The 19,570-nt window shown below is 41.4% G+C and overlaps 1 protein-coding gene across 2 annotated transcripts in view; it reads right to left on the reverse strand.

The window, feature by feature from the left end:
• Positions 1-19,570, reverse strand: part of tmtc1 (transmembrane O-mannosyltransferase targeting cadherins 1) — a 103,241-nt gene that overhangs the window by 31,811 nt on the left and 51,860 nt on the right. For both annotated transcript variants that reach the window (XM_026327408.1, XM_026327409.1), the window contains exons 5-8: positions 18,951-19,032; positions 18,729-18,832; positions 15,630-15,819; positions 8,182-8,303 (exon numbers count right to left, since the gene is read on the reverse strand). In XM_026327408.1, the coding sequence (XP_026183193.1) occupies positions 8,182-8,303; positions 15,630-15,819; positions 18,729-18,832; positions 18,951-19,032 (498 nt within the window). The remainder of the gene's footprint in view (positions 1-8,181; positions 8,304-15,629; positions 15,820-18,728; positions 18,833-18,950; positions 19,033-19,570) is intronic.

Below are 19,570 nucleotides of genomic sequence, written 5' to 3' on the forward strand. Positions count from 1 at the left end.
CCTAGCCCCGTTAGCTGGTGTGGAGCCACCGAGCTCAGGGTCTGTTAGCGGTCCAAGGGCAGCTCCGGAGCAGCCCGGAGAATTAGCCTGGGTGACGGTCCGAAGGAAACATACTCCTAAGCAGAAGCCCACGGCTCATCACCTGCCTGTTCACGTTTCTAATAGATTTTCCCCGCTCAGCGACACACCCGCTGAGAAACCGACTCTGATAATTGGCGATTCCATAGTCAGGAACGTGAAAATAGAGACACCAGCGACCATAGTCAAATGTATTCCTGGGGCCAGAGCGGGCGACATCGAGTCAAATCTGAAGCTGCTGGCTAAGGCTAATCGGAAATATGGGAAAATTGTTATTCACGTCGGCAGCAATGACACCCGATTACGCCAATCGGAGGTCACTAAAATTAATGTTGAGTCGGTGTGTAACTTTGCTAAATTAATGTCGGACTCCGTAGTTTTCTCTGGACCCCTCCCCAATCTGACCAGCGATGACATGTTTAGCCGCATGTCGTCGTTCCGTCGCTGGCTGTCTAGGTGGTGTCCAGCAAACGATGTGGGCTTCATAGACAATTGGGCCACTTTCTGGGGAAAACCCGGTCTGATAGCGAGAGATGGCATCCATCCCACTTTGAATGGTGCAGCTCTCATCTCTAGGAATTTGGCCGAGTTTCTTAGCCGACCTAAAGCCTGACAATCCAGGGTGGGGACCGGGATGCAGAGACTCAGTCTAAAACGCTTCTCTGCAGTTTCCTTAGAGCCGCCGCCCCCTTCAAACCACATAGAGACTGTGTCTGCCCCTCGAACATATAAATCAAACAAATCAGAAGTTAACAGAAGAGGAGTTATTCATAAAAACTTAATAAAAATTAAGACCACTCCTCTTATTGAACAGAAAAACAGAACTGTCAAATGTGGATTATTAAATATTAGGTCCCTTTCTTCTAAATCTCTGTTAGTAAATGATTTGATAACTGATCACCAAATTGACCTACTTTATCTTACTGAAACCTGGTTACAGCAGGATGAATATGTCAGTCTGAATGAATCAACCCCCCTCAGTCATAAAAATTATCATGTTCCTCGAAGCACAGGTCGAGGTGGAGGAGTAGCTGCAGTCTTCCAGTCAAACTTATTATTAAACTTTCATCCTCAGAACAGTTATAACTCATTTGAGAGCCTCACTCTTAGTCTCTCACATACAAACTGGAAAACACAAAAACCAGTTCTACTTGTCATTTTGTACCGTCCACCTGTTCCTTACTCAGAGTTTTTAACTGAATTCCCTGACTTCCTGTCTGATTTAGTGCTTAGATCAGATAAAGTCATTATAGTGGGAGATTTTAACATTCATGTAGATGTTGAAAATAACAGCCTCAGCATTGCATTTAATTCTATATTAGATTCAATTGGTTTCATTCAAAACGTTAATAAACCCACCCACTGTTTTAATCACACCCTTGATCTTGTTCTGACCTATGGCATCGAAATTGAACATCTAATAATTTTCCCCCCAAATCCTGTTTTGTCAGATCATTCTTTAATAACTTTCGAATTTAAAATGATGGATCATGCAGCGTCTGGAAGAAAATTCCACTACAGCAGATGTTTATCCGACAACGCTGTTAATAAATTTAAGAAAATGATTCCATCTTTATTTGCATCTATGCCAAGTATAAACATAATGGAGGGCAGCTGCCTTAATCCTACTCCCTACCAAATTGATCATGTTGTTGACAGCGCTGTAACCTCACTGCGTGAAACGCTTGATTCTGTAACCCCTCTGAAAAAGAAGTTAGTGATTCAGAGAAGACTAGCCCCATGGTATAATTTACATGTTCGTACCTTAAAGCAGGCATCACGAAGGCTGGAAAGGAAGTGGCGTTCCACAAACTTAGAGGAAATTTTTCTAGCCTGGAAAAACAGTCTATTAACATATAAAAAAGCTCTCCGTAAAGCCAGAACTGCATACTATTCATCACTAATAGAGGAAAATAAGAACAATCCCAGGTTTCTTTTCAGCACTGTAGCCAGGCTGACAAAAAGTCACAGCTCCGTTGAGCCCAGTGTTCCCTTAGCTCTCAGCAGTGATGAATTTATGAGTTTCTTTACAAATAAAATCACAACTATTAGAGATAAAATTCAGCAGATGCTTCCTATACCTGCAATAAATGAATCTTTTACTACAGTAGCTCTTGAATCATCTGTAGGACCTCAGTTATGTTTAGACTGCTTCTCTCCTATAGATCTCTCTGAATTTACATCAGTAGTTGCTTCATCGAAATCATCAACGTGTCTCTTGGACCCCATCCCGACTAGACTGCTTAAAGGCACCCTGCCATTAATGAACTCATCTTTATTGGACTTGGTAAATTTATCTCTAGTATCAGGCTACGTACCACAGGCCTTTAAGACTGCAGTAATCAAACCTTTACTCAAAAAGCCTAGTCTTGATCCAGGTGTCTTGGCTAATTACAGACCAATATCCAACCTGCCATTTATTTCTAAAATCCTAGAAAAAGCTGTTGCTAAGCAGCTATCAGACCACTTACACAGGAATGAACTATTTGAAGATTTCCAATCAGGATTTAGAGCACATCATAGTACAGAAACAGCACTGTTGAAAGTTACCAACGATCTTCTCTTAGCCTCAGATAATGGACTTGTTTCGATACTTGTCCTCCTAGACCTTAGTGCAGCATTCGACACCATTGACCACAACATCTTATTACAGAGACTGGAGCATGTGATTGGTATCAGAGGAAAAGCGTTAAAGTGGTTCCAATCCTATTTATCGGACAGATTCCAGTTTGTTCATGTCCATGATGAACCTTCCACACGAACAAAAGTTAGTTATGGAGTTCCACAAGGTTCTGTGCTAGGACCGATTCTGTTCACCCTGTACATGCTTCCTTTAGGATATGTCATTAGGAAGCACTCTATTAATTACCACTGCTATGCGGATGACACTCAGTTATATCTATCTATTAAACCTGTTAACACAAACCAGTTAACCAGACTTCAAGCCTGTCTAACTGACATAAAGGCTTGGATGACCAGTAACTTTTTACTTTTAAACTCGGAGAAAACAGAAGTCATTATATTTGGGCCTAAAAATCTCAGAAATAACTTTTCTAAAATTATAGCTACTCTAGATGGCATAGCCCTGGCCTCCAGCACTACTGTAAAAAACCTTGGAGTTATTTTTGACCAGGACATGTCCTTTAACTCACACATAAAACAAATTTCTAGAACTGCATTCTTTCACCTGCGCAACATTTCCAAAATTAGGAACATCCTGTCTCAAAATGATGCAGAAAAACTAGTCCATGCGTTTGTTTCCTCAAGGCTAGATTACTGTAACTCATTACTATCTGGATGTCCTAATATCTTAATAAAAAGCCTCCAATTAATCCAGAATGCCGCAGCCAGAGTCCTGACAGGAACTAGCAAGAGAGATCATATTTCTCCTATATTGGCTTCTCTTCATTGGCTCCCTGTAAAATATAGAATAGAATTTAAAATCCTTCTTCTCACATACAAATCCCTTCATAATCAAGCTCCTTCATACCTTAAAGACCTCATAGTACCATATTATCCCAATAGACCACTTCGCTCTCAGAGTGCAGGCCTACTTGTGGTTCCCAGAGTTCTCAAAAGCAGAATGGGAGGCAGAGCCTTTAGCTATCAAGCTCCTCTCCTGTGGAACCAGCTCTCAGCCTGGGTTCAGGAGGCAGACACTCTCTGTACTTTTAAGGCTAGACTTAAAACCTTCCTCTTTGACAAAGCATATAGTTAGGGCTGGCTTCAGGCAACCCTGAACCATCCCTTAGTTAGTTATGCTGCTATAGGCCTAGACTGCCCGAGGACCATTGGTGCACTGAGCTCCCCTACCCTACCCCCCCCCCCCCCCCCTTCTCTCCCACCTCATGTATATTCCACCATTGAATGTTACTAACCTTGTGCTCTCTCTCTCCCCTAGTTTGTGCTCTCTCCCTCCCTCTCTCTCTCTCTCTCTCTCTGTACCTTCTGCAGGTGTCCCTGGTCCTGGAGCTGTTTATCGCTGATGTGCAGTTACTGGCCCCACCAACTTGCAGTGTCTATTTGTTGTTTATTGTTGCTGTTCTTTTCTCTCTGCTCTATCCACTCACCCCAACCGGTCGAGGCAGATGGCCGCCCAAACTGAGCCCGGTTCTGCTGGAGGTTTTTTTCTTCCGTTAAAGGGAGTTTTTTCCTCTCCACTGTCGCCAAGTGCTTGCTCATAAGGGAATTGTTGGGTTTTTAGTTTTAGTTTTTGTAAAGTGCCTTGAGATGATTTGTATTGTGATTTGGCGCTATACAAATAAAATTGAATTGAATTGCTTGCTCATAAGGGAATTGTTGGGTTTTTAGTTTTAGTTTTTGTAAAGTGCCTTGAGATGATTTGTATTGTGATTTGGCGCTATACAAATAAAATTGAATTGAATTGAATTGAATTCGCACCTGGTCTATCCCCAGGTAGCTTTATGTTTAATCCTGATTAGTTTCATCTGCTCTGCCTTTTCTCTCTCTCCTTCTGTGTGTATATACAGGGGTGTGAAAAAGTGTTGGCCCCCTTCCTGATTTCTTATTTTTTTGCATGTTTGTCACACTTTAATGTTTCCGATCATCAAACAAATTTAAATATTAGTCAAAGACAACACAAGTAAACACATCATGCAGTTTTTAAATGAAGGTTTTTATTATTAAGGGAAAACAAAAACCAAAACTACATGGCCCTGTGTGAAAAAGTGTTTGCCCCCTAAACCTAATAACTGGTTGGGCCACCCTTAACAGCAACAGCAACCATGCAATGAGTCTGTTACAGAGCTGTGGAGGAATTTTGGCCCACTCATCTTTGCAGAATTGTTGTAATTCAGCCACACTGGAGGGTTTTCGAGCATCAACCGCCTTTTTAAGGTCATGCCACAGCATCTCAATCGGATTTAGGTCAGGACTTTGACTAGGCCACTCCAAAGTCTTCATTTTGTTTTTCTTCAGCCATTCAGAGGTGGACTTGGTGGTGTGTTTTGGATCATTGTCCTGCTGCAGAACCCAAGTTCGCTTCAGCTTGAGGTCACGAACAGATGGCCGGACATTCTCCTTCAGGATTTTGTGGTAGACAGAAGAATTCATGTCTTCCAGGTCCTGAAGCAGCAAAACAGCCCCAGACCATCACACTACCACCACCATGTATTACTGTTGATATGATGTTCTTTTTCTGAAATGCGGCGTTACTTTTACGCCAGACGTAATGGGACACACACCTTCCAAAAAGTTCAACTTTTGTCTTGTCAGTCCACAGAGTATTTTCCCAAAAGTCTTGGGGATCATCAAGATGTTTTCTGGCAAAACTGAGACGAGCCTTTATGTTCTTTTTGCTCAGCAGCGGTTTTTTGTCTTGGAACTCTGCCATGCAGACCATTTTTGCCCAGTCTCTTTATTATGGTGGAGTCATGAACAGTGACCTTAACTGAGGCAAGTGAGGCCTGCAGTTCTTTGGATGTTGTGGGGTCTTTTGTGACCTCTTGGATGAGTCATCGCTGCACTCTTGGGGTAATTTTGGTCGGCCGGCCACTCCTGAGAAGGTTCTCCACTGTTCCATGTTTTTGCCATTTGTAGATAATGGCTCTCACTCTGGTTCGCTGCAGTCCCAAAGCTTTAGAAATGACTTTATAACCTTTTCCAGACTGATAGATCTCAATTACTTTCTTTCTCATTTTTTTTTGAATTTCTTTGGATCTTTGAACATTAAAGTGTGACAAACATGCAAAAAAGTAAGAAATCAGGAAGGGGGCCAACACTTTTTCACACCACTGTATACCTGCTCTATTCCTTTGCTCTGTGCCGATTCGTAGTTCTGGTGTCTTCTGTAGTCCAGAGTCCCTCATGTCCTGGCATCTTATCTCCCGTGCTCCTGCGTTCTATGTTCCTCTCTATCTCCGTCTCCTTTCACCCTGCTCCTGGTCCTGGCGTCTCCTTCTCTGTTTCCTGTCTCCCCATTCTAACTCCTTGTGTCTCCTGCTCCTTTCCATTTTCCTCTGTTTATTTAAATTTTCAGTAAAGTCCTTTAGTTTGCACCATGGGTCCAGTTTATTCATTTTTCACTAATGCAACAGAACAAATCGACCAAACAATGGACCCAGCAACTAAAGGTTGCTACGCAACAGGTGGATACTGTAGTGCTTATACTTTCATTAATTTTGATGTATTATGTGGAACTGCGAATGGTGAATATTTATATATATCTATGCCTCCAGACCTCCTACAATAAGCAGGAATCAAACAATGATCCCATGCTGAAAATAAGGTTTCTGGTGTTCTGAGAGGAAAAAGGATCAAAAAAGGACAGCTAGTGTTTGAACTGAGTTCAGGAAGCAGCAGAAGCATCTGCTCACAGTCATATTGTAATTAGCTATGCAGCAGGTTAAGTGAATGCTGAGGTAGATCAAGTCAGGAGAGTTCCCTAAGCTCTAACCCCTTAAGGCATCTGCTTCCAGCTAAAGCTGCTTGCACAAAGAGAGGATTCACTGTGGGTGTGTTTAAGAGTGTGTGGACCCCGTGGTCCCTTTAGGCGTAATCAAGGTCACCCACATCCCCTGAGGATTTCTTGATTCATCTGGAACATTTTCACATTTCACATACTGCAAAATCATTTATGGAAAAAGACGGAGCTCAGAGACAAAACTGTTCAGGTTGAAGGAAGATGGGGAAAGAATGAGAATGAGGAATGAAAGGGAAGGGAGAATTGAAGAGATGGGAAAACATATCCATCTAACAGCAAGAGACTGAGACTTGGAGAGACTGAAAGAACAGCAGGAGTTGAGCATAGAAGGAATGAGTGACAGACTGACAGAGAAAAAGAGGACACAGAGCGATTGAGAGCAGAAAATAAACAGACCCTCCAATGAGAGTGGAGTGTCACTTGACCCAAGATTGAGGTGCAGCTGAAAGTAATACTACCACGTAAGATTGTGCTAGGACTCAGTAATGACACACACACACACCAAAGCATAGCTGAAGAGTACTCCAGAGCTCAAGTGAGGTGGCTGTCAACCTGACCAAGTCTATGACTAAAAACCTGAATATATTTAGTGACTAAGACATCTTGTCTCAAACAGGCTCCACCCCCAGAGGTGGTTTGAACAATCAGATTTCCTGGATTTCCTAGTATCTTTTCAAGAGCGTGTGTCTGTGGAGGTGGAGCTGTCTGGAATGGGAGTGGTAGCGCTGCTGCATCAGGTGTGTGTGTGCGCATGCCTGACTGAGAGAGCGGGTAAACAAGTGGTGCAGCTGAGACTAATTTGGCAATCAGTTTCTTTGTACTTAGTTTTAATCTGCTCCTCGCCTCCTGTCACTGCGCAAGCTTTTAGCAGACAGGTTGGATGACAGGGAAGAGTGGGACTGACAACCAGAGCAGGAGAGCTGCTGGCAAGAGGACTGTAATACTGAGCAGCGAGAGTGAAAGAACTTGGTTGCTTGAGTGTGTGATTTTTCATTATTGCTCCAAATAAAACCATTTGAACAGTTCTATGACGTTCATACAGTATGTGTGCTGCGCTGAGGAGATGATCCTGCGGAGACTGTCTAAATATTACAGTACTCTACCAGCATGAGGAGTGTAATGAGGAGTCAAAATTTCTGCTGTTCTGCTGTCAAATAAAAGACATGCAGGAGAGAGATTGGAGAGGCAGTGGGATGCAGCTTGTCTGTGGCCAGACAAGGTAAGATAACATGTTGCACAAACGTTCATTTTTCAGCAAATAGAACCCCACAAAACCTCTTTCTGTAAAGTACTTTGGGGGTTTATTAAAACTGAATGTACAGTACATGCCCAAAATTCTGCAAACAACACCTCACTGCACAGAAAAACCACAGCTCTGGCACCATCTTTTCATAATTTTATTGGAACCTTTTAAGACATTACTTATTCTCATTTTGAAATTTGGTTTTGAGTTTGGGGGGTGAATTAAGGCAATCAAATATGAAATAAATCAATGTTATGGTTAGGGTCTTGATAAAAAGAAAAACAGTAAAGCTCTATTCTTTATAAATGAATTGAACTAGAAACAGTAAACATATGCTGAGGGTGAATATATGCATGTACTGTGGCCACCCACCCACACACACAAACACACACATATACACACACACACACACACTCACCTCGGCATATAGAGAACCCTCTCAGCCACGACGAATCCAACTCTGAAGAAAAGGTTACTTGCAGGAATGAAGGGAAACACCAGAAACAAGATCCCTACACAGACTTCCCTGCTCTCCTGTCTCTGCAAAGAGGTGGGTGTGTGGTTGGGGTTGGGGGTGCAGGGGGAGACAAAGATAGATGTGAGCACATTCACAGCAATAAACCTGGTGTAGAATTTTTCAGTAAAGCAAATGAAAATGCTTCAAATGTAACCATGTCAAAAAGCTGAAAAGCACATTCATTCATTCATTATGAATGGTAATATGTGCCATTGAGACTCTGCCAATACATACACAGATACAAGTTCAACAGCCATGACCAATTGGTTTTAAATATTAACAATCATCTGTGCAACAGAGAAGCAATTAAGGTTATAATATTATCAAATTACAGTTAATTGCTATTTCTAAATAGCCATTCATATTTCATAATGCCCACAGCCTCTGCCTTCACTCTTTCCATGTTATCCCACCATGGCTGTTTATTTGAACAAACAGGCCTCTAATTGGCGGGGTCGGCGGCCCATTGCTGGATCCAGTGGATTGGCTCATTAACAGTAATAAGAGTGAGTGTGTGAAGTGTCACTCCAATCAGAGGCTTGTTCTCCCATCAGCGAGACCATCAACAGCTATTGAGATCATCCTTGACTGGAAGTGACCCATAGTGATATTGCTGCCTCACAATGAACAGACTCTGAAAAGACTGAGCCACAGAAGCAATCTCCACTCATAATGGTTTGAATATTACAGAGGAACACAAAGGCCTGCTGGCTGCTGATGTTGTCTGTCACTGATACCTCCATAAACATTTTCAACATCTACAAACATAAACAGTGGGATAGCATCATAGACTGGCAATGGACCTGTGGTAATAATACTGACAGTAATGCACACACTGAGTTAGAACAGCAGACTGCTGAAGGTCTGAGTTTTATCATCACGAACAAACCACAGCACACTCATTAACTGTAGGGAAAATAACTGGGTACTAAGACTGACAGATGAATTAATATGAAAATCACTTAGCTAGACCAACTGGTTTTAAAATCGTTTTTATGTATTTATCCAGCAATACATTGAGGAAAGGGACTGCCACAGACATAAATTGCAAGTAGAATGGAATGATATTCATTGAAAATACACATAGCACAAACGGGTTTTAAAGCCAACAGTAGTGTCTAACTATAACCTGACAATACAGCAACACATTTGATGAGCTTTTACAGTATTTTGCTTTGCTCATTGCCCTTTTTTAGCAATCAGGTCAGCAAAAGCATTTTTGGCTTCCTCCATTTACACAGAAAAGTAAAATTTCACAAACCTGATTTTAAAAAAGGTAAAGTTTGGTAAAGATTTAAATTACAAGAGAACAACTGTAAAAATATGACCCAAATACACAATCTGGACAGGTCAGAATTGACCGACCAGCGCAGGCATTGTTAAAACACCCGAACCCCCCCCCAGGGAGATAAGTCTGAATCAAAACGTATTTTTCTCCTATCATGAGTTTTCTTGTCCTCGGGTCTCCTTTGAAAGAACATCAATGAAATCATAATATAAAACAAAAGTCAGACATTCAGATCTTGGTAGAAGTCAATATTATTGATCTTACTAAACCCTTATTCATTATGAAGGCAAACCTGTACCACTTTCCCTAGACTTTCCAGCACTTAGAGGTGCTGTTTTCTCTTTTAATGTATTCATTCCTGTTAGTTCATTTTTGTTTTTTTTTCTGGTTCATGTAATCCACGAGTAGATCAAGTTATTATTTTATCCTCTTTTTATCAGCTAGTTTGTGTCTGATTTAGTTGTGTTGATCTTCCCTTGGACACTGTATTTCAGAATTTACAGTTCAATTCAAGCAGACCTATGTGATGCCAATAGATGCAGCAGTAGAATGTTAAAAATGGATGTTAGAAGTGATTCTAGTCTGTAATCAATGCATTACATCTTCTCCCTTGTTAAAGTTCTTTCCAAAGGATGCTGAAGCGTTCTCAGGCCTGATGGAATATGTAATTCCTCCAGTGTGCTCTTAGTTGGCCACAGTCTCCCTCCAGCTTTGTGTGCCCAGAATACTTCCACAGAGAAGCGTCCAGGAGGCACTGCTTCCACACTCCATTCTTAACCCTGTTAGAGAAACCAATCTGGACTCCGATATCTGTGACCCCCCATCATTTACCTAAACTTAAAACCACAGAGAGCTTTACCTTTAGGTTCAGCTTACCAGGGTTCCCCTTTCTGTTCAGTCTTGACTTGTGAAAAAGACCTTAAAACATTTGAATTCCTATTGTATACTCGGGGTAGTGACTCACTCCCAGCTGGAAAGGAGTAATAATGTTTTTTTCTGGCAGGCTGCCATGGTCTTGGAGGCCTTGTTTACGGGTCACTCAGTTAAAGGTGCATCCAAGCACTTATACATTTATTTTGATTTTTGCTATGTGATGCTTCCTGTAACCCAAGTAAATGGAGTTGGGTACCATATTTTACTTCTAATTGCTGGCTACCATCCTAAGTGACTTGCATCTGACAGTTCTCTCCCCTGCTCACCACATTTTCTGTTTCCCTCCATTTCTATGAAGTCTACTCTTCTGTCAATATTTTCTCTTATCCTCTGTTAAAAATCTGGGTAATTATGTCACTTACTTCTTAGAGGACCAAAATTAGGCATTCATTCATTATCCTATCCCAGCTCTCTTTGGGTGAAAGACACCCTGGACAGGTCACCAGTCCAGCACAGGGCTACACAAAGACAAACATCCTCACACACTCCTATCGACAATTTAGAGTCACCAATCAACTAACATTGGATTGTGGGAGGAAACCAGAGTAACCAGAGCAAACCCAGGCAAGCATAGGATGAACATGGAAACTCCACACAGAAAGGCCCCTGCCGGGTTTCGAACCAGGAATCGTCTTGATGTGAGATAACAGTGCTAACCACTCATCCATCATGCTGCCCAAAATTAGACAATACCAGTCAAATCAACAGGGTAAAAGGCGAACAAAATACTTCTGGAAAATGTGCTAGCAAATGTCTCAGCCTCTTATTATTATTCCAATAAATAACACACATAAAAATCACACAAAATGAATATGAAAGAAACAAAGGCAAGAGTTGTGCATTAGCTCCTGCTTGCAGCATAGTGTTACTACTATCAGGTGTGATACACTGTTTTTAGTTTTGCTGTGTGAATATGTTTTCCTGTAGATTTTCTCGTGAAGTAAATGATGCAACCCCATTTCAGAACTACGGCCTTGTTATCTGTGTCCAGTCTAATGGGCAGTGTGTGAGATGTGTTCTATTTCGGGGGGTTCTATCGTCAGAGTCATTGTTTAGAAGTTAACAGAGCAGTTCCATTAAAATGCTCTCTCAACACTGGCAATAAAATGCCTAAACTCTATTGTTAACTTTTGGGATCAGTGAGTAAAGGCCAAGAACAATGCCAAAGCTAGAGCCCATTCTCTGGAAAATCAACTGAAAAACTATTTTAATATGAAGTACTGGTACAAAAACTCTAAGCTAATCAATGCCAGTGTTGCATCCTGGCATCCCTGCCTGGTATGGCAACATCATTATTTAAAAATACCAGGTAAACGGTAGAAATTTGTTTAAAATTTATTAACACCGACAGTGTTATTCAAAGCTTTTAACAGTCTGTTTTTGCCCTTCATAAGCTGGTTAGCAAAAACTTTGAGACATGATTGTTTATTTAAATTATACTACAAGAAGGCTCTTCCCTATTTCTACCCAAAACAGGAATCAATTCAGAGCTAGAAATACGAGAGGAAAGATTTCAACCTGTCAGCCAGCAAAATGGCTGACTGAGGACTTTCAAAGAGATTCTCCTAATTCACTTTGACAGTTCTCATTAGACCTCTGTGAGTGGAACCAGCTGCACCAGCCAAGAAAAGAAGACAGAAACTGAATGAAGATCCGCTACCCATGCTGAAGAAGCCAACCCTGACCACAGATGGACAAGCACCATACACAAACAAACCCACTTGCAAAAACTGACCATGACACTGAAATGTGACTTTAGGGGCTTTCAGACCAATCAGTTTTAGAGACTGTTGTAGGAACGACTGAGTGAGAATGGTTTCTAGAACTATGGACTTCAAGGGGCCTTTTTCTAACTATGGCCCCACAGAAAGGGCATTAAGATAGCACCACTGTGACTTTGGGTTTGTCATTAGGTCATATCCAGGGCTCAGGGAAGAAAACAGGAAGGGGTGGAAGCGGTGGAAGGGGCACGCTGGACAGCCAATTACTTCCAGAGGTCACAGTGGGTTCAGCAGCATGTGCTTTGTACAGAACTGGACTGCACAGAAAAGGTGGCAATGGTCAGGAAAACATTCATGCTGATAGCTGAAGACAATATGTGTGTCTGATGAATTTTCATTCATAAAAGATATCATTACCAAAGAGAGGACGAAATGTGGCCTTTAAAACTCTACATACTATTCACGTCCATTTCTTTCTCAGTCTTCCTCTCTTTTTTGCTTCCAACAATAACAATATCTGCAATACTAACGGCCCTCACAGGCATGCTTAACATTTAAACACAACAATCACACACACTTCCCCCATCCTGCAGGTCTCATACAGCCATAAAAGACAGAATATCTTTCCAGAGAGACAAATTCATGTATTCAATGTTGTTTTCAGCGCTGCTACAGGCTCTACATGGCCTCACCTAAACTGCTCAGGATCCTTCTCTGAGTAGCATACAGAGCTCTCAGAATAAACACTCCAAAACAAAAAAGCCTGTTACACCTGCACACCTCTTGTAATGAATTTAAACAGGAAAATGAACAAAGAAGACAGACAGAAAATTTCAAATAAAGGTCTGGTTAGGCAGTAATAAACCTAGCACAGGTATTATTTTTATTAATTATTAATAAAATCTGCTAACTCTGAAACAATAAAATGATACACTTTGATGCCCTGCACAAACATCTCACCTTTATAAATGAAACTGATTAAGTGACTTTAGTGGGCAGGTTAGATTCTCATTCTGATACAACCTATAGGAGTGTATCAGAATGAGAATGTATCTTGTTAAAAGTTAGTTACATTTTTATATATTAGAGACAATTATCAAACTGATTATGATTTAAAGTGGATGGAAAAAGAAGCCTTGCTTTGTCCAAAATGATTGATTTTCAGTGCATTTGTGAAGACATAATTGAAGTGTCTTCAGGCTAAAATGGGTGTTCGGTTACTTAAGGGTTACACTGAGGCTTTATATCATGTCATGTCCCAGTTGTGCCCTTCATGCAGTGCAGAAAAGCTGTCCATTGCTCCCGTGTTAAGTTGAATTCAAGGAACAATTTCCATGTACAAAACATTCTGGACAAATTAAATGATGCTACTTGTACATTCAGAACCACAGAGCTATGCCTCCTCCCTGCTGACACTGTGGTGCATAAAAATGATTGTGAATATTTCTTTCTGAGAGCAAGGCTTGCAAGCATGACAAGAGTCGTGACTGTTTCTATTGTGGAGGAAAAGTTAGCAGGCATGAATCCAGCTCTCCAGAATACACAGCCTAAGAAAGAAGGCAGCAGCAGCAGCACCTGCCAGCATTTAGTTTGACTAAATGATATTTTTGGCCAAAAAAACTTTCTGTTTCAGGAATGTTTCTCTCTAAATGTACAGCACAATTTAATAAAGACGCCTTAAAGCAAATATTACCTGAAATGTAAGCCAGAGATAGCCAGAGACACATTGCGGGAAAGAGAAATAAGACTGGCTGTATTACAAAAAGCCACTGCTGATTGAAAGCTTGAAAACCTCTTCACACAGACAACAAACCTCTGGTGAAATTCCACACCGCGCAGCTTTACGAACACACAGACCAAGATTTGTCTCCACGGTAACAGGAGGTGCATGAGGAGAGCCTGCCTTATCCTGTAATCTGTGTGCTTGTGTCTTTAAAACAGTGGTAATTACAATGTGTGTTCGTCTGTTGAAGTCTGTGTACAGCCCAATATTACAATATCCATCTATCCATCCATCCATTATCTATATCCGCTTATTCCTAACCAGGGTCACAGGGATCTGCTGGAGCCTATCCCAGCTCTCTTTGGGTGAAAGGCAGGGGTACACCCTGGACAGGTCACCAGTCCATCACAGGGCCACATAGAGACAAACAACCTCACACATTCACATTTACCAATCAACCTGACATACATGTTTTTGGACTGTGGGAGGAAACCGGAGTACCCGCAATAAACCCACACAGCATGGGGAGAACATGCAAACTCCACACAGAAACGTCCCTGCTGGGTTGCAAACCCGGGCACTTCTTGCTGTGAGGCAACTGTGCTAGGCCACCGTGCTGCCCTACTACAATATTAAGTTTTTTATTAACAAGTAAATTTATTGTAAATAGCCCATTTAAAGTACACGGTATGTGTGTTCAGTTTTGTAATTATTCTTTTCTGAAAATATTTGAATGACATATTTTCTCAATACCAAATTGTTCAATTAATCCAAGAGATTCAGCCCTTATCACTTCATAATATTGTAGACATGTTTTTAGTCATGGTAGCAGCAATACTGTGCCATACCATATGTGCCAATTAATATGTTTGCTTCCTATTTGTAGTAGAAATGGCAGAGCAATTGTTTAGATCATACACAATGTATTTGTTTTCAATGCATGTTTTCCCATGTATCTGCTGTTGTATTTTAAACATATAGAGGCCTGGCTTAACTGACCTTTTCAACACTTGGTTGAATGAAATGCTAATAAGGAGTGCCAGTGGGATCTGAAGGCTGATTTTCTGATTATCTAACTGATTATCAGTTCCTTAAAGGCACATTGTGCTCTTTAGTGGAAGCCTAAAACAGACTCACTCTGGTCAACAGAGAGCAGATGAACTGTTATTGCTTTGAAGATTTAAAGACTTTCTGTCTCTCGGTCTCTGAAAAACTGTAACAAAACTATCATTGTGGCTCACACTATCAAAAGGCATCTAAACTGAGACTAGCTAATGGAGTGAAACACAAATGCAGTCTCCTAACAAGAATATTGCTGTTTTGTTTCAACAGCATTTTTCAGTTATACAAAAATGCATGTGGGGTTATTGCCAGCTGTTATGGGTTTGGTAGATGTTTTGCCTGTTATATAAGATAAAATGAACCCAAAACTATACTATACATATAAAATGTTTAAGATACTTAGCGTGGGTCAATAGGAATACAAACTTGATTTCTTTGTATTTCCTCTATAATAAGTTATATTTACTTAACCATGTTACACCACAGGGATTTTATATCACCCTTGTTACCTCTGGGATGTAACAGATTTCCTTAAATGGTGGAAATGGATGCAGACCACGAGGCAACAGAATTCAATGTAGTCTTCGGCACTTTTTGCTACATGTCACCTACTTGCTCTTACCTGCAGTGAGAAGAAGCAGTGCACACAGAGAGCCACCATCACCACAGCCAGCAGCAAGGTGGCCATGTTGCGTGTGTCGCCCAGGGACTCCAATAGTGGAATGCTGCCCACCTGCCAGTCGTAACACAGTTTGATGGGGGCCAACAGCAACCATGCATTAAAGGACAACAGGTAAGAGTAGGTCAGAGCCCTGGGGAGAAGGGGTGATGAGAGGTGGAGGTTGAGAATGAGGGAAGATGGCGGATGCATGATAGATTGGATAAAAGAGAAGAAAGAAGTAAGAGAGGAAGAAAAAAGAGAAAAACTTAAAACAATGCTATTAATTGTTAGCTCTAGTCCAAATCTATCATTATAATTATCCTGTTTATAGCAATACTAAAGATGGAATGAACTTGAGGGTATCCAGAGCAATACATTGAGTGGGAGTAATTCTCTAACCTGACATTTAGAGCCCAATCACCCAGACACAGAACACTTTCTTGTGACCTTCCACATATTACATTCATGCTAGAATGATGGTTATAAACGAAAGGAAGCAGAAGAGGTCACCATTGTTTGGACAAAACCTTTGACACATAAAGAACCTTTTCAAATTTACCCACAGTTATTTCCTTTAACTACACTATAACTGGTTTTCACACACACTCATTAGGATCCAGTCAGACAGCTCATGGGCCAAGGGACATGTCATTACTGCCCAAACCGGGTTCCTTCTAGCCTTTAGTGCGGAGGAATGGGTTTGTAATACAGGACTACACCAGAAATGGCTTCAACTACAGTCTGATGTGTACATTCTGTACAGTCTTATATATTGTTATCATAGGAATACAGAGCTGCAACAAACTTTAGGTATTCACTTAGTCCTGACCTGGTGATGAGGTTCAATAATACAGGGATTGCTCTCATTCAGACAAAAACTAGTGCCACAAAACTGCAAGCAGATTATTTCCTATGATGATGATGTCTTTAAAGTTCACTGTCTGAATAAGGTTGTTCAAAGAGCCTTGGTCATATAGACAGAACCTGCGCTAATACAGGACATACTTTACCACCTTGTTTTAACTATTGATTGGTAATCAGTCTTGCTTTTACTATTGTTATCCCTTTCCAACAACTGACTCAGCACCTCTCTAGATTGATTCTCTCGTCTGAATCCTGCAAAGTGGGTTAGCACAAAAAATACAATAAGCTGAAGTCCTCATTGATTCTGACGTAGTCCCTGTTGGGTTGAACTCTGAATAGTCAGGCTGTGAAGACCAGTCGAAGGCTGATTTGATTTCCTCTAGGACATTTTAATGAAACGTCTGCAGATCAACGTGGCTATGAAACCACCAGCTGACAGGGCAGGAAGGGGAAAGCACAAAAGCTGAATCCCCTCTGAACAAAGTGATGAAAACTTGTCAAGAAGATGGAAAGATGATTGCGCTACTCCTTCCTTACCGCCTTTGCTCCCCCAGCTTCTGTTCAGATTGTCTATTAAAGAGACTGACGGCAGAATAGGGACACGAAAGACAAAGTCTGAAATAAACACAGACTCAAGTCAAAAGACATACAACTTGCTGAGGACTTGCAGAGGTTGTCACAAGCTGTCTCTCTCTCTGTCTCACACACACACACGCAGACACACACACAGGCAGACACACACACAGGCAGACACACAAATAAAGGCAGTTCACCAGTGTGCTGCTGACAGGCCGTTTAGCATGCAGCAGAATGTTCTCCATCTGCAGTCATGGGGAATGCAGTCATTTGATGGGTCCTGGCCATAAATTTAATTCCCTTTTGCACATTTTGCAATGCCCTATAACCACATGCTTGCTTATACACACACACACACACACACACACACACACACACACACGCACACACGCACACACACACACACTGATAGAGGCCCACAGATAAGAGAAGAAACAGAAGGTAGATGGAAAAAGTAGTGAGGAACCAGAGAGCAGAAAGAGAAAATTAGTCAGTTGTCAGGTGTGAAGCAGTGCTCTCTCTCTCACCTCACCTCCACTCTCTATCTCTCTCACACATAAACACCTGACATTTAGAGAAAAAGGAGTCACCACAGCTGAATCCAATTCAATCCAATGTACAAACACAGTAACAGACATACATATTACACATACATATGAACATGAATAGGTAACGTGTGTGTGTCTACACATCCTCAGACAGACCAGACTGTGTGTTGCAGCTGGTGACTACAGCAACATTCAGACTACACTGGATAAGAAGAATGAAATGTGACTCTGCAACCACATAACATATGGTAACTATAATCCATCATGCTGGAACTGTTGACACACACACTCTCTCACATGTACTGTAAAAGCAGAGCACATGAATGCCAGGTGAGATGCTGCTATGATGAGTTATAAATGGACCACCACAGAAACACCAAGATGATGGATGCTACATCTGAGATGAAGATAGAATAAATATACTGTAACACACACACACACGGGTCAGGTCACTCTTTCATACTGACGTCTAGCAGTGTGCAAGAGCAAGAGCCCTTAGGTTTAAGTTTCTTTGTCCGACTGACAGGACAAGAGCAGGATGGATGGAACAAGGATGGACAGATGGACAGACAGGCATGCAGACAGACAGAGATGTTAAGGAAGTACTGAAGGCTCACTAAGTCATCAGGGGCAAGAAATAAAAGGATGAGAAAATAAAGGAGAGCAGGAAGGACAGAGCGGGGGATAAGAGAGTCCGCTATAAATTTTCCAGGTGGCAGAGGGAGAGAAGAGCTGTTTCTTACTGCAGCTACACTAATGACACATTATATGCTGTCTCACTGATGATGTTTAGTGAACCGCCAGACCATGGGTCTTCTTTCAGGCCTTAACAAAAAATTAAATCAGCAACTTCCTGTAGGAATGTTCCGTCTTGTTGTAGGGTTATCAGCCTTGATAACAGTAGTATCTACATAAAATTTAAAACAGTCTTAAAATTACTAATTGTATAAACACAATACTATTACTTTATTAATATTAATAGAACCAAGAATAATATACAGGTAGAATTCACTTGTCATGTGTCATCAGTTTATTACACTATTGATCCTTGATATATGTGTGAGACACTGACCTGGTAAGCAAGTGAGGTGAGAAAGAGGCAGGGTTGTCCTGTTCTGAGAAAAGAGGCATGGATTCTCCCATCAGCCACAGCCTAACTGACATGATGATGATCACCTAGGAGGAAAGGAGGGGGGAGGGTGTGTGTGTGTGTGTCTCATCTCAGCAATCCAGCAACAGTTTAGGACCTACAGGGGGTATCTTCCAAAGAGTTGTCACTTTCAATTGTACTCACATAGGCAGAGATGAGGCAGGATCGTTTGATGAAGGGGCTGCAGATGTAGAGGAGGTCCCTGAGTCTGGAGCCAGGCAGATGGCTGAAGGACACAGACAGACTGGAGGTCAGACTGCATTGCTTATCTTATCTGTGGACTTAAATCAGTGCACTATAGAACAATTGCAAATATGAGCTGTTTGAAACCAATTCATACATACACACACACATATATATATATATATATCCATCCATTATCTATACCTGCTTATTCGTAACTAGGGTCGTGGGGATCTGCTGGAGCCTATCCCAGCTCTCTTTGGGTGAAAGGCAGGGGTCCACCCTGGACAGGTCACCAGTCCGTCACAGAGCCACATAGAAACAACCAACCAGACATACTCACCCCTATGGGCAATTTAGGGTCACCAATCAACCTGACATACATGTTTTTGGACTGTGGGAGGAAACCAGAGTACCCAGAGTAAACCCATGCAAGAACAGGGAGAACATGCAAACTCCACAGAGAAGGGTCATATATAGCTATAAAGCTGATTAATCGGTCAACCTCTATTTAGTATTTATAAATATGTTGTCCTTAGTGTGTAATTACTGAAAAATACCAAATGTTTCCTTTTCTTAAT

This window comes from Mastacembelus armatus, chromosome 23 (genome assembly GCF_900324485.2).
Source record: "Mastacembelus armatus chromosome 23, fMasArm1.2, whole genome shotgun sequence".
Classification (NCBI taxonomy): domain Eukaryota; kingdom Metazoa; phylum Chordata; class Actinopteri; order Synbranchiformes; family Mastacembelidae; genus Mastacembelus; species Mastacembelus armatus.